Here is a 14,668-nt window from a genome sequence, read left to right as displayed (position 1 = left end):
TCAGCTCAGGACACCTCACACTTCACCCTACACATCATTTTTCTAGTGGCCATGCACTGCAGTGATATCCGCTGCAGGCAGGACTGGACTGTCAGTATGAAGTGCTGGTAGAAGTAGAAGCCACACGCTTAGTACTTGCCCGGAAGAACTGGACCATAATAAAAGCTTCATAATATGCAAGTAAATGCCTGCTTTGCATTAAGAAACTGACCTCTGTTACATTAATAACAATGTGTTCGCCTAAAAGGTAACGAAGAAAAAGGAACTGTTAACACAGAGCAATTCTGTTTTGCTTCAAGACAATATCTCCAAAAAACACTGGCCAAAACCAAGGCAGGCTAAAAGCTCCTAGGTCTAACTGGTCACCTCCACAGAGGTTTTAAATGCTGTTAAAGCTTGGGCATGCCAGAAGCTCATGCGTGCTTATAAACAAATAAGCTTGGCCATAAATGTTGTGAGGTACAAAGACCAGCCAGGCACAGTCCCTGCGGAGGGGCTGCTGCACGGGGAGGGCTTGCCCTGAGCAGGTGCTGCTCACCTGTTCCACGCCGAGTTGGAGCTGAGCTGCAGGGCCTGCCGGGCGGCCTGGAAACGTGGCAGGTCACTGAGGACAGGGGAGCTCATGAAGCGAGGTCGTGGCCTTCTGAACGAACCCATCTTGTGGAACTGGAGAGCAAAGGATGGAGCTATGGTGAACCCCCCAGTCATAGGGTCAGGCGGAGTGGAGCAGGGCTGTCAGAAAGTCTCTCCTCTTGAAAGCCCACGTGTGAATCTCACTGGCATCAACAAGTCGTCAAACCCAAGGACTCAGCCTGCAACTAAAGCAAAGAATCAGCCTCAGGCTAGCAGTTCTCCACCACGTCAGGTTGTGACATGGACTTGCACTGCAAGAACTGAAGCAGTCCTGCAAAGTGAAGAGAAAGGAAAAGAGTAAGACAGAAAAGGGCAGAGTGAAAATATCCTAACCCCACTAGCAGCAAACCTGGGCAAATCTTCAGGAGCTCTTCAACAGCAGCTCCCTTTCCCATCTTGCCCCTTAAAGAACAACCTGACACAGCCAGCCAGAAAAACAAGCATGGTCTCTCTTCCCACTTCTATTAGCAGAGGTGCCTAAACTCTTCAGCCAGAGGCACTTTACAAACACCTTTAAATACAATCAGCCATTCGGCCAGAATAAAAGCAGAGAAACTGGAGAGAAAGAAATCTGTCATCAGAAAGAAGAAAGGGACAAAAGATGAACAACAGAAGTAAAGATGAAAAGACCAACGCTATGGTTTTTGAGAAGGGTTGTGCAAGGGAGTAAAACCCACTCGTTATCAGTCCTTTACCAAAAGATACAGCAAGGAGCTTCTGTGAAAGAGGTCTGACAAGCAGATATTTTGAGAGTAAGCAGGACTGTTTTCTTTGTTTAGTTCTCTATAAAATGAGAAGTAGTTGCTGGCCAAATACGAAATACCCGTACTTTCCCCTCTGATCATCATCTCCATATAGATGAATACGTAGCCCCAAGTAAACCACAGAAACAGAATAAGTTAGAATGAACTTGGATAAAAACCACACAAAAACTCTGGCAAAGCTTCTGCACTTCAAAATCTTCCCACTTCAGACGAATACAAGCAGTAGATGCAGCCGGCAGTTAGACGAATGAAGATGTGGGAGAAAAGAGAGAGACAGAAAAAGAAAACCAGTTGTGTGACTGAACTGCACATGGAAGATGTAAAGCAAAACCTTTTCTTTTCCACTACATCTTCAGCACAGTGGGGGAAAGAGATACGATCAGCTAAAGGCATGTTGTGTATCTGCACAGCACTTCTAATTTAGCTCCTGCTCAGCTTCAGGACATTATTTTGCACTCCACAAACTGTAATTAACCGTTTTACATCTAAAAGAACAGCTTTCTTCCCACGTGGCCAGGCCAGCCCCATGCTGTGCTGAGCTCACCTCAGCTCCCCTGCCTCCACCTCGCCTCCTCGGTTCTGCTCACCCGCTGTGAAGCCGAGCAAAGCCCTCAGCCCGGCCACGGCCACCACAGGCCCCGCCGCCGGGGATGTTACAGGAGAAAACAGAGAGCAAACACCTCACTTAGGCAAGTGAGGTGCTGTCATTTGTGCTGCTATTCAAGAAATAGACATGCTTGTTATCCCCACAAGCTGACTACGGTTCGGGTAGACCTTTAGACAACTCTTTGCTGTCTCACGAGATGACAAAGCCCAGACAGACTTTCCTGAAGCACACGGAGCCCTGACAGGTGTTGCTTGAAAGGGCAGCAAGCTGCCGACTTGGTGGCTGCTCTCTTACAATTAGAAAAACAAACAACAACAGCAGCAAGAAACCCACCACAACGCTTACAAACTAAGAACAAATATAAAATAACACAACCAAATCAGCCCTGTTTGTGTGCATTTTGCAACAATATTCAGTTCACTGCACATTGCCCACACATTTTCAATCCGCCAGCAATGTCTCGCCTGGCAATTCTAACCACATCAGAAATCGTCAGAGGAAAAAAGCTACAGCACCTTGGAGAGCTGAGGGCAGACGTCTCTCATAACACACCAAGAGGTGTCTGGGAGGCAAAGAGTCAGTGTAATGGTTGCTTCTGCTGCAAAACAAGTGATCGTGCCAGTATTTGTCATCTTGAAGTCCCGAAGCTGACAGCGTGAGGAGCTGAAAGAGTGGCAGCTGACTTCTGCCAGCAGTGCAGTAAAGTTTCTATTTCAATCATTTTTTATACAGGGAAAACAGCGTATGTATTTTCAGAGCTATATAATAAGGTATTTGTTACTTTAGAGAAGGCATAGAAACTTAACAGGGCTAGAAAGCAGTGGTCAAGATGCCTGTGTCAGCCCTCAAACCTCCTCTCACTACTCCAGAGGCTGTAACTGCATACAAGTACCCTTATCCCCAGCAAAGAAAGCATTTTATAAAGCTGCACCTCTATTAATTTCAGTTAGACTGAGCTGCAAGGGGACAGTTTAAATTCAGAAGTGTAAATCAGGAGAGCAGACCTCGTGCCTCAACACAGAGAGATTCAAACTCCACGCAGGAAATTCTTGGGCGCACTGTGTGCGGAGGTGAAACAATGCCATCACGAAGGTCCCTCCTGAGCTCGGCCTATGGATTTACGAGACTGATTCCACATCAGCAGAACGCGGGGCCCCCCGGCAAATTTCCTGAACGCTTCTTACCAAGGGAATGTGCTTGCCTCCGCTCGCGGAAACATACACGTTGTTTTCCTTAACCTCTGCTAAAGTCACCCGGACAGATAATAACAAGCTCTTGTCTGTGAGGAGCAGATAAGACGTCTCTCTTCCCCATTTTTCTCCCAGCCTCGCAGTCTGCAATCCCGTGTTACTGTCAAGTCAGCTTTATTTCAGTTTCTCATCAGGATTTTAAGAAAAAAAATCTTCAGCATTAGGCCAGGTCCAAAGTCTGAATTTAATTTCTACAGGATTCAAAAATACAAATCTCTCCTGTCTTACCTAAAATGGCACTGGCAGATAGCAGGCATAGCGAACTGTTCCTCTGGATGCCAGCTAGCCAAATGGTATCCAAATATAACTGACAGTCCTGTTACCAGAACCGAAATGCCAAGGTCTGTGAGAAGAACTGTCCTCTCCCCATACCCACAGCCTGCTCGGACTGTTTTCAGAACTTCCTAAAGCCAGAGGTAAGAGAGTGTTTACTGGAAAACAGCCTTTTGGCACAGCATGTTTGCATTTTGCAGATCCCAGGCACCTGCACATACAACAAAGCCCCCGAACCAGACCCCGACCTCAAGTAGTTTCTCGGCAGTCGCTGCAGAAGCACTCCGTCACCCACACTCCCATCAGATCAGATCTTCCTTTCACAGCAACTTGTTTCCACTCAAAGTTTTCCCAAGAACGAGGCACCCTTGTAAATGCTGCTCCATTTTTGCAGGGAAGTTCCATTAGCAGTTTGCTGGTAACGTCCGTGCTGTGCATTCGATAGTTTGTTGTTTTTTTTTTTCTTCCATTTTGCTGAGAGAAATCTTGCCTTGTGGCAAGTGAAGCATTAATGCAGGTTAGTAAGAAGGTCTTGTGGTATTTGGGCTATTTCATCTAGTGGGAATGAACACTATTAGGCAAAGTGCTAAGTACATCAAGGAAAAATTCTCCTCTCCAATTTGCCCTGAAAACTCTCAAAGAATTATGCAAAACTATTCAGAAATGGTTATTGTTCTCCTAGAGGCCTTCAGTCCAACCTCCCTCACATCTCCTCTTCCCAAGATTAAAGTGGTTTAGAAGATCATAAAACGAAACCTGCATCTAATAATCACGGTCCTACTATTTATCTACCACAGAACTAGAAAAAGCTTTAGAGATGCAGTTACTAAAGGAGAAAAAGAGAGAAGGGAGACACCAGGATCACTTCCACAGAGAGAAGGGAGACACCAGGATGGCAGTTGTTGTAGCCACCGGGCAGCACTGCCTCTCACCACTGATTACAAAGGGCACAAAAACCTTTGGCAAGGAGTTTGTTGTAAGTCGGAGGACGATGTACTGCTCTTCCTTCTCTTCCAGCTGTCCTACCCCGGTCTCTTTTTCGCTTATCTGTGATTGTCAGCTCAAAACTCGGCTATCAAAACCCGCTAGATCTCTAACAAGGCAGATGTCAACTGTGTAAAACCGAGGTCTTGGTGTGAGCAAATGATTCAGAGCTGGATGTCAGTGTTCAAAACCAAGGGAGAGAGCAGGACTATGAGGCAATCTGACAACAATGTAATTTTATCCACTTTTAATTCATCACATCTGAGTAAACACTTTGAGAATTAATTTGAATCTTTCAATAGAGGAATCAAACAAGGAGACAAATCTTTTTCCAACACACACACTCACACAGATAGATACAGACATATATAAAAACATTAGTCATCAAACTAGGAATTTTTGTAATTTGTTTCCTGTTAGCCATGAAAACAAACAGAGAATCCATTATGAAATGATTTAATGAAAAGACTTTTTCCTTCCAACAGACCAAAACTCCAGTGTCTGTCTGGAGGAAAAGCAAGATCAGGTAGTTCTGTCACCTAGTTCTGTCTCTAACCAAAAAACGTATAACCCAAAGAGTAGGTTGGCAGCATTTCCTCCAAATTACGAATCTTCTTGGTAATCCTGGGCCAAGGACCCAAAAGCCCCCTCACTGCAGTTGTGATATTGATGGCCTACAAGTCTGGATACCGCAACGTGTGCCAGAATTGTTTGTAATGACTTTGGGCATGGAAGAAGCATAATCTGAAGAAAAATCTGACCGTACATCTGACAGACCTACAGATCCCTCATGAGCAGTTTCACCCCACCTCAGACACAAAAGTACACAGAGGACTATCTAGATTCTTATTAGCTGCTTCTCCCTCCAGCCCGGTAAACCTTTAACAAACTACGTGATTGGCAAAATCCTTTTTTCAGTTCAGCTAGCAAATTCTCAAGCCAACACTATTTCTGACAAAAATCCCTCATTTATTTGTTACACAGCCATACTGAGAAGTGGAAAAACAGGGCACAACCTGTAACTTTAAGGCTTTTAATTCATCACAACTACACACACACATGAACTTAGAAACTAAGAACTAAGAAAGCAGACAGCATTTGCTACCGTTAAATTTGCAACACATTTGGTTCCTCTTATAGCCCCCAGTTGCTCCGATTCTTAATAACAATAATTTAAAAAAAAAAAAAAGACTTGCTTTTCAGAGAGACAGAAGATGAGCAAATCGAGATTCACTCTGTAACTAATAAATTTCCTTCTGGACAACACTGATCAGAAGATGTGTCTTATTTATGTCAGAGGTTACTGGGAGTCTAAAAATGTATTTGAAGGCAGGCTGGGTCCCAGTCTCAAGGCACGGTCTTTCCTACATCCTCATCATGCCGTTACGCCTTTGGAAATCTGATTCATGAAAATTTTAGTGCTTAACCCGCAGCCCATCAAAAGCAATAAGAATCTCAATATTGGCGTTTGTGTTTTGGATCAAACCCCAGAACAACAAGGCAGAGCATGGACAATTTGTCATATTAGCAGCCCCTCAGATATGCAGCAATGTATCTTCGGTTGTGCTCATGGCAGCAGTGGGGGCACAGCCCCTGCTAAGAGACATTCCCAGTTCAGAGAGGAAAATGGAAGGTGCAAGGGCAGCCTTCAGGTCTGGCAGTCTTGTCAGCAGGACTGACTCGAGTTATGGCCTTTAGAAGACAGCTTTTTCCACCCGTATGTTAATGCTGCCTGTTTCTGAGATCCCAGTGCCAAGCCCAGCTCAGAACTTCAGCAAGCACAAACTGGCGTTAAGCTGCGATTGAGGGCCGCAGCTCCAGCATCTCACCGGGCCGTGCCCGAGCTGCTGTCCCGCAGGGAACCCGGTCGGTTCCTCAAGCTCTCGGAGCACACTCCAGGCCAGCTGGCAAAGGCAGGACCTCAGCCAGCCAAAGCGCACTCCCTGCAGCCCCAGCACACACCTCCCGGCCTCGCAGCCCCAGCTGGCCCCAGTGCACGCAGTGCCAAGCGCCGCGGGGATGCCTGCCCACCCCACGCCGCGCTGTGGGAAAGCCCCGAGGCGGCCCAGGCAGGCTGAGCCCCGGGTGGAAGGGCCACTCAGCCCTGCAAAACGCTCCTTTCATCGAGAGCTCTAGGAGGATTATTAATAAGGAGAGTAAAAATCATTATCTCCGTTTTCTGGCTGAGGAAATGAAGCTGCAAAGCCAGTGAAATGACTCACCCAGGTCTTCCACCTCCCAAGCCAGGATCCTATTCACCAGAAAAACACATACCTCTAAGCTCCTTTAATGAAACTTTTCAAAGGGTTCCACGCTGTTGTAAGGAGCGAGGAATCACCTGATCTACCTCTTCTTTCCGCAGCTGGCTCAGTACCAAAAGGTGTCAATTTTTAATTTATTTTTTCTTCTGCTGGGCCACCCACCATGAAGGCAGCAACTTGGTGCCCTATAAAGAGTCTGGAGGTGTTCTACTGTGCTCGCTTATCCTTAATTAAACCTGATAGATTTTAAATATGGAGATGAAGTACATTAAAAAAAAAAAAAAAAAGTGGCAACTGCAGAGTATGGGAATACGCCCCTTCCAGTAGTGTATTTGGCCCTCTGCTATGTGTCCATATAGTCGTAATTTTGTTGCTACTCTTTAACCACCCAAAACAAGATCTCATTTTCCCTATCCTCCCATTACTCACCCACCTCTCACAAATTAGCCCAGGGTCCCTGCTTCCTTCTGCATATTTCCTTCCTCCGACTGGAGCCACATCGTGCCATTTTTCATTATGCATCCCAAACAAATTACCCAACAGAAAGACCTCTCTAACTTGGCTTTGGTACCAGAGCCATGTAGCATTCGAAAAGAAACTCCGTGGTTTCCACTTAGTTGTGCTTTGAGTTCTTGAGGTTAAAGCAAACCTGAAACTCAAAGTGAAACTCTGGTTAGAGTGAGAGGAAATATCTGAGAAGAGGAGGGGGAATAACCTTTGCTTAGAGCCCACCACAGTCTGAGCAGCTTCTCTGTAATTTGGAGACCATTGCAGCCCCTTTGGAGTTGACAGCCTGTTAGAAGTAAAACAAATTCAAACCTATACAAATGATTGTACAATTTCTTACAAAAATATATATATGAAAACAGGATTGGCACAGAACAAGCCAGTATAACATGGACTAAAGAGATCAAGTCATAGGAAAGAACATACAGAAAAAGAAGCATCTTATAACATAGGAGTAGCATCTAAGACGACAAAGTTACTTAGTTCTCTATCACAGGTTTTCTGTATTATCTTAGAAACCATACTTAATTCTTTGAACTCACATTCGGAAATGGAGAAAATTGTTAAGGCTGTTAAAAGGCTCCACACATTCATAAAACGCTTTGAAATGCTTGGGTGGAAAATAGAAAATAACACCTCATAAGAATCACTTAGCTGATCAGCGTGAAGTTAGATACCAATTTGAATTAGATGCGTGAACAAGTGCCTTAACCTGGTTGAAAACTATTGTACTCCCCATGGAAGTAACAACCACGCCAAAGACCTAGCTAGGGGAGGCAAGAAGCAGAAACGTAGCAGTTTCAGAATCATAAAACTGATGGACTGAGTTGGGACTGAAAAAATACACTCATGTCTTTGGTTTAATAAGAACCACATCCACAGGAGAGGAGGAAGGGATAAGAGGGAACAAACGGAGAGGTATCACCGTTTCCTGATCAACTGAAAGCCTATCTGCATCCCTCTGCGGAGCTTCACCCATAACGATGCAGCCAGCTTCCAACAGAAGAGTTAAAGTCACCATTGTTTTTTCTTCAGTTCTATACTATATATTACTCATGTGATTACCCCTTAAAAACCGTAACTGATGTAATAGGAAAACAGTACTCCATGTTGCTCAGTCCCCAAAGCTGCCTGCAAGTTCAATGGGCTATTTTATTCCTAGGCCTAGAAGCCTTAAACTCTGCTGATCACCAGAACGACTTTGAATGAGCCCAGCTACACTGGAACAAGCAACAGCATGAAAACATTTATACCAGGAAAAAAGGATGACACACACATAAATAGTTATTTCCTTCCACTGTCGGGAATAGCATTTGGTAGATGCACTAAGTGTATCCCTCCTGCAGCACAGCAGGCCAGGAATGTATCACTTGAATGACAACAGTGTGAGCAAGCTATCAGGCTTTCTGCTGTAGCAAAGGCTTTAAGATTGAATTGACAAATGTGTTTTCAAACCTAGAAATTAACTTGTAGCAGCTTCAACCTGTTTCCAATAACTCCCCAGTAGCATCCGCTGCAAAAATCAGGAAATACTTGTATTAACTATTTCAAAACAAATTATAAAGTACATTGGCAGTCTGTAGAGACCATAGCAGTTTTGCTCACCATATGGAGAAGCTTTGGGCTGTTGTGGGAATGAAAAATGTAGCTGTTCAACAAATAAACTGTTCATATTCACCAGTTACATGAGCAGCAGAACTAAACCAGGCCTGATCTCCCACATCACGCTCCCTCCTGGGTTTCACATGTGCAGGAGGGGATAACCTTCCCCAGAGCCCGTCCTTCAGCAGAGGCACTAAAAACGCTTTCACAAAGCTCAGAGAAACATTATCCTTTTAGACTTTTCCTTCTTTGGTCAAATGCAGTGAAATTCACTAATTCATAAAGTTACTAGAGGGGAACAGACAAAGGAGAGCCACGGCAATGCTTTCCTAAAGACACCAGGCAGGAGGTCACTCATTTTGAAAAGATGAGGTGGAGGGGAGGACACAGGTGTCAGGGGAAGCAAAAAGTTGTCTCAGTCTAAATGCAATGACATGTTTTATTTTCTAGGAATGTTAATCAGGAAGCTGGCAAGATACACCTCTTTAAGACCAAACAAAACATCAGCAGCTGCAATTACTTTAGGAACTGTCTATGCTGCAAGTAGAATGACAATCCATCTTCCCCGTGCTTTCTTGCACTTCATACTTTTTCCTTTTGTTTTCATTTTTGTTTGTTTGTTTGTTTTCAGAGTTCCTACTGTTGTTGTTAGAAACAGAAGTACACCCCATATTTTTAACCCTAGGACTACAAAACACAGCAGTTAAGTAGCCCGATTTTACGTTACAGCCCACCCTCAGCCAGGTCTTGTATCACACGGCTTTTGCTAAAATCTTCAGCACAATCTTCTTTCCCCTGAGTTACACTTAGCCCTATCTCACGGGGTAAGAATGGGTTGCTACGCCCTACTGAATAAGCCCTGGAACCCAGAACATACTTAGTCAATGTATATTTATGCTTGAATTCACATCAGCAGAAACAGTGGATACAAAAGGCCATACATTACAGAAAGAGAGAGAGAGAGAGAGAAACGGGGGGAAAGGAAGAACACAAAAACTACAGATGCCCAGAAAATGAGTTTTAAAAGATACTCTTCCAGAGCATATTTGCCTGCTATATCTAAGCCTTTGATGATCTATTCAACTCCCATCCCTCCATTCTTTCCAGAAGAAAGGAAGCTACATCTATTCATTTCTCAAATAAAACGTTAACTATCTGTCTCACCTATTTTGTGTCTTTCATTGCTGGAAATTTAGGGTGTTCAAATTCTTCCAGAAGGAGTCAATGAGTCAGTTGATGCTACCTGTGCTCCAGCTGAGCTTTAAAAGTGACCCTTGGAAGTCTTATCAGAGTCTGAGCTGGCATCAAACAGTCCATAAACATACTGCATGAAAATAATTACTGAGAATTTTATCTTGAAGGCTGAAGACAAATGTGATACACAGCTAAACTGTCACCTTAAGGCTGCTGTAAAACTACCAGAAGGAAACACTACTAAACTGACATGCAAAAAAAGATTTCACTACGGACTTGTGTGCTTGAACTCCCCAGCCCACCTTCGGCACTGCAGCCCCATCAGTGCAACGTACCCTACCTGACTGGACAGCTATTTCAACCAGAGATTCAGAACAGCCCCATTATAGGCAAACAGAATAATCCACCTCTAGAAAAGTTTCTCCCAAGCTTTCCCTGCTGCTTCACAAAAAGCAGCTGATTTTCGACCCAAGCCCAAGCGTTTTCCTCCCTCCACTATGTTATCAAAGTTCACGGCACTAAGATCTTAGCAACAATGCCATATGTTGACTATGAGCTGTGTATCGTGAGCATACCTTGTCTTAGATTACTGTGAAATTTTCATTTACATGGGCTGTTAAGTCTGCTTTTTTTGGTGTGTTTTGGAACACAAAATAATTGTATTTACGTCCTTCAGTTTAGCACTTTGGTGGCACTTTTAAGATGATGAATCTCCTGCATGTTACAGCTGAACGAAAAGTCACAGACCTGCTGCGGGAATCCCTGAGCGCTCTGCACCCTGTGAGACAAGTCAATCAGTCACAGTGGTCTCTCCTGGCTGCGAGGCATATAAATAGCATGAATAAAAGAAATTGAATCTAAAGAGCAAAAAAAGAAAGCAAAGTGCTTTTGCATCGCAGTTCTCTACTTACCAGGACAGCAGTGGCATTAGATTTGGGTTACTGCCACAGATCGTATTCTCAAACCCAACATCTTTCACATGGCTGTAAAATAGCTGGCATATCTTACTGTACATATTTTCAGCTCTAGGTCATTTTTTGTTGCCAAAGCACTAACAAAGTTCTTCACAGGGGTCAGAGGACCGGACTTTACCCCTAGCTTGGTGGCTTCCGAGTTTAAGGAAAGCCAGTTCATCAGGACAGTGCAGTGCCTTGTCTCCCATGGTCTGTCTGTACCATTGGGGACTACTGCACAGTCGGACTGCAGCTTCTGTTTTAGAAAAACAAAACAAAACAAAACAAAACAAAACAAAACTACATAGCCTACACATCAGCTTCTGTATCTAGGACATGCTGCCTCACCGTGAAATAAGAGCTATGGGTGTATGCTTCAAATATGCATGCACACACAGCGCTGTATGAAAGATGTAAACAGCCCTTGCACTCTGATCCAGGTACCTTCGAGTTCTGCATAACTGAAACCTCTCATACCACAGAATTGCAGCATCGCCTATAAATACGTTCAGCACTTGTTGCTGACAAACAAAAAGTCCCTCTGCTCGAGACAGCCTGCTTACATGAACAAATCATCATATGACTGGAAAAGGCAGAAGAAAATAGCCCTGCTTTGGACTGTTCTTTCAGCACGGACAGCCAGGAGCGGCGTCGGCTGGGGTCACTGCTGGCAGGACCCTTGGCTGCAGCTGACATCCTGCAGCAGAGGGGACAGGGGACGGGTTTGACAGCCGAAGGAACAAACAGAAAGCAGATTTCATCCACGAAAACGGACAGCTCTGGGCACAGAGGCTCCCAGCGCTTCTCAGGGAAACGCGGGTGGCATCGCCACCAGGGAGAGGCCCGAGGGAAGGGGGAAAAGGATGGAGCTATGCCTCACTTTTTTTAACAGGCAGCCCGCTGCTCACGGCTTTTGTCTTCCGCAGCGGCTGCGCGTTAATTCAATCTATTTAGAAAAAGAGGGGAGGGAAAAAATCTCTTTCCCTTCACCCCCGGTTTCAGAATTATTGTGTCTCCCGGGGGGAAGGCTGCGACTGAGACATTCGCTTTGGAAATGACTCACTCGGCAGCACCGTGGAGCCGGAGGGGCTATTTTTAATATTTTTTTAAATGGAGAACTTGCCCCGGCGGCACGGCTGGGCTCGGCCCGGCCGCCTCCCGCGGGTCCCCCCGGGCACGACCCCTCCTTGGGGCCGCGCTGCCCCCGCTCCCCGCTCCGCAGGGACCCCGGGGACGTCCCCCGCACTCACCCCGCCGCTCTGCGGGGCGGGCGGCAGCGAAGGGCGCTGCTCCGGGCTGCTCTCCGGCTGCTCTCCGGCTTCTCCGGCTTCTCCGTGCTGCTCCGTGTTGCTCTCCGTGCTGCTGCTCCCCGTGCTGCTGCTCCGCACCTCTCCGCTCCCCGCTCCGCGCCCGCCGCGGGCTGCAGGACGCGCTGCGATCTTCGCCGCGATCTGGCGAAATTTGCCACCAACCGGTCAGGATTTTTACACTTCCTGGCTCCCGGCCAGCCCTTTTTTTTTTTTTTTTTTTTTTTTTTTTTTTTTTACGATCTGCCTTCTGCTGGCTCCTCCCCGCCCAGACAAAAGGCGGCCGGGCCGGGGGTCGGGCACCCCCAAGGGGTTGCGGCAGCGGCTCCCTCCCCATCCCCGGGCTCCCACCCCGCAGTTTGGGTTCCTCAGCCCTCGAGGGAAAGAAATCGGGGAGGCTGGGGGGGCTGGGGGCCCGTGCCGGGTCCGGCGGGGAGCACGAAGTGGCCGTGCCTTTGGGGCGTGCGGGGGGTTCGCCTTACCTTTTGGGGCTCCTCCTGCAGCCCCGTGCAGTGCGAGCTGCTCAGCCGTCGCCGTCTGCAGCAGGTATCGCTCAGGAAACTGCTGAAAAGTTCACGAGATTAAAGAAAAGACACGAGTAGGTGCAAGCAGCAAGCAGTTGCATCAAACGCATAACTCGGGCAGTCACAGCGACTTTTGGAGAGTAAATCCTTAGGTTAAGGTGCTGAGATTTGAAGTGCTTGAAGGAGGAAGACCGAATCAATAGGACAGTGTCGTTTGCTCCAAGTGTTTAAGAGGATTATGTGAATTAGTGTGCAGCATTGCTGATGCCTGGCAACCCAATGCACTGTTTTTGCAGACAGTTTTATGTCTTCAAACCATGATTTTACAACAGGGCTGGGTCTGCTCTGAACATCAGAGAAGCTGGTGCTACTCTGGGAGCACTGGGTTAACCCACCAGCCCGTGCTGGGATCCTCTGATGCTCTGAGTCGTTCTGGAAGCAGACGCAGGGAGCTCAGACGACACCACTCGCCACACGTCCTTGTAGGAGTGGTGTTCTCATGAGGCTGTTCCTCCTCTTCCATCTCCAGATGTGTAAAACAAAGAGTCACTGAGGCAATGCGAACCTTACGTACTGCCCACTGGTACTGCCAGAGCTGCACAAATTGGAGGTATTCTTATGAACATGAAAACCTGGAACTTGCCTTCTGACAAGCTGTATGAGCACATACAGAAACGTGCTTCCAGTCCCAGAGTGGTGAGGCACATGATGACAGCTGGTGTCTATCCAGCACTTAAAGTTTTAGTGCTCCTGGTAACCTACCAGCAATTAAAAGCACAAATTGGCGTTCATTCTGCATCTGCTTTTCAAGCCAACAATCACTAATTTTTCAGAGACAGCGTTGCAGAAATGGAGTGTGAGTGGTGGTCTCCTATCTGTGGCTCGTGATAGGGCTGAGAAGTGACGGCTGCTCTGAGACTGGAGAGGCAAGGGTGTGGCTTATCACAGCCCAACTGTTCTCTGTGGGCCAGCAAAGATCCTAAAGAATTTACACACGAAGCAAATGGTGACCTCACGTACCTGGTCAGTGGTGTGCTCCATCTGAGAGAAACGCTGCAAGGAAAAACAGGCAAGAGCTTTAGGGCAGGAGTTATCTACCTTTAGAAGTTAGGTGTGAGAAATAAACATTCAGGTAAAAGCAGTATAGACCCTGGGACAGATCTCAGATTCTGACATTATGTGAGCATAGTAAAATCTCTGTTTTTTTGTTGTTGTTTTGTTTTGTTTTTTAAAAAGTGTACAAGCCAGCATCTTTCCCCAGATTTAAACTCACATGGTTATGCATCAAAATTTGAAAATACATTTCAGGTGTGGGATGAACACCTGAACGTGCAGAGGTCTGAGACCCCACGTTTAGGAGGGGAAAGCCGTTCACCAGACCCCTGGGGCTCTAGCTTCAAGACTACCACCAGGAGACATCATTGCCACAACACAGACTTACTGTGAGCATCCTGTTGTATGGCTGGACTCCCGCTTGTGGGAGAAGATGGAGGAAAGAGCCGAAAAGATCCCTGCCACCACAACAGGAAGAAGGTGGGAGCCACTTTAGTTTACTCTTTAGGAAGCAGTGAGGACTCTGTGTCTGTGTAAAGGAGACAGCCCTTGTCACTTACGCAGGAGCGTATGTACTGGGTAGACTTTAATACACAGCAAGGACAGACAAGAAAGATCATTAGAAACGTTAGCACAGAAGAGAAACATAAAAGACTTACACTGGGATTCATCTTACCCAACTTTATCTACCTAAGAGTGCACAAAACCTCTTGTAATCTACTTGTCTGGGCCCCTTTAGTGGGGAAAGAGGCATGT

At 46.2% G+C, this 14,668-nt stretch overlaps 1 protein-coding gene across 3 annotated transcripts in view; it reads right to left on the bottom strand.

Annotated features, from left to right (window-relative positions):
* Window positions 1-14,355, bottom strand: part of PRR5L (proline rich 5 like) — a 44,717-nt gene extending 30,362 nt beyond the window's left edge. Inside the window, exons 1-5 of one of the 3 annotated variants that reach the window (XM_082761764.1) lie at window positions 14,301-14,355; window positions 13,880-13,912; window positions 12,818-12,899; window positions 12,279-12,479; window positions 539-666 (exon numbers count right to left, since the gene is read on the bottom strand). In XM_082761764.1, coding sequence (XP_082617890.1) covers window positions 539-657 — 119 coding nt within the window. In that variant the 5' untranslated portion in view covers window positions 658-666; window positions 12,279-12,479; window positions 12,818-12,899; window positions 13,880-13,912; window positions 14,301-14,355. Of the gene's footprint in view, window positions 1-538; window positions 819-12,278; window positions 12,480-12,817; window positions 12,900-13,879; window positions 13,913-14,300 lie in introns of those variants that run through there. The other 2 variants (XM_082761762.1, XM_082761763.1) reach the window with 2 other exon arrangements.
* Between the last annotated feature and the right edge of the window lie 313 nt (window positions 14,356-14,668).

This window comes from Aythya marila (assembly GCF_965140915.1).
Source record: "Aythya marila genome assembly, chromosome: 5".
In the NCBI taxonomy this organism is placed as follows: domain Eukaryota; kingdom Metazoa; phylum Chordata; class Aves; order Anseriformes; family Anatidae; genus Aythya; species Aythya marila.
Note: the sequence above shows the minus strand (reverse complement) of the source record. Positions and strands in the feature narration are given on the sequence as shown.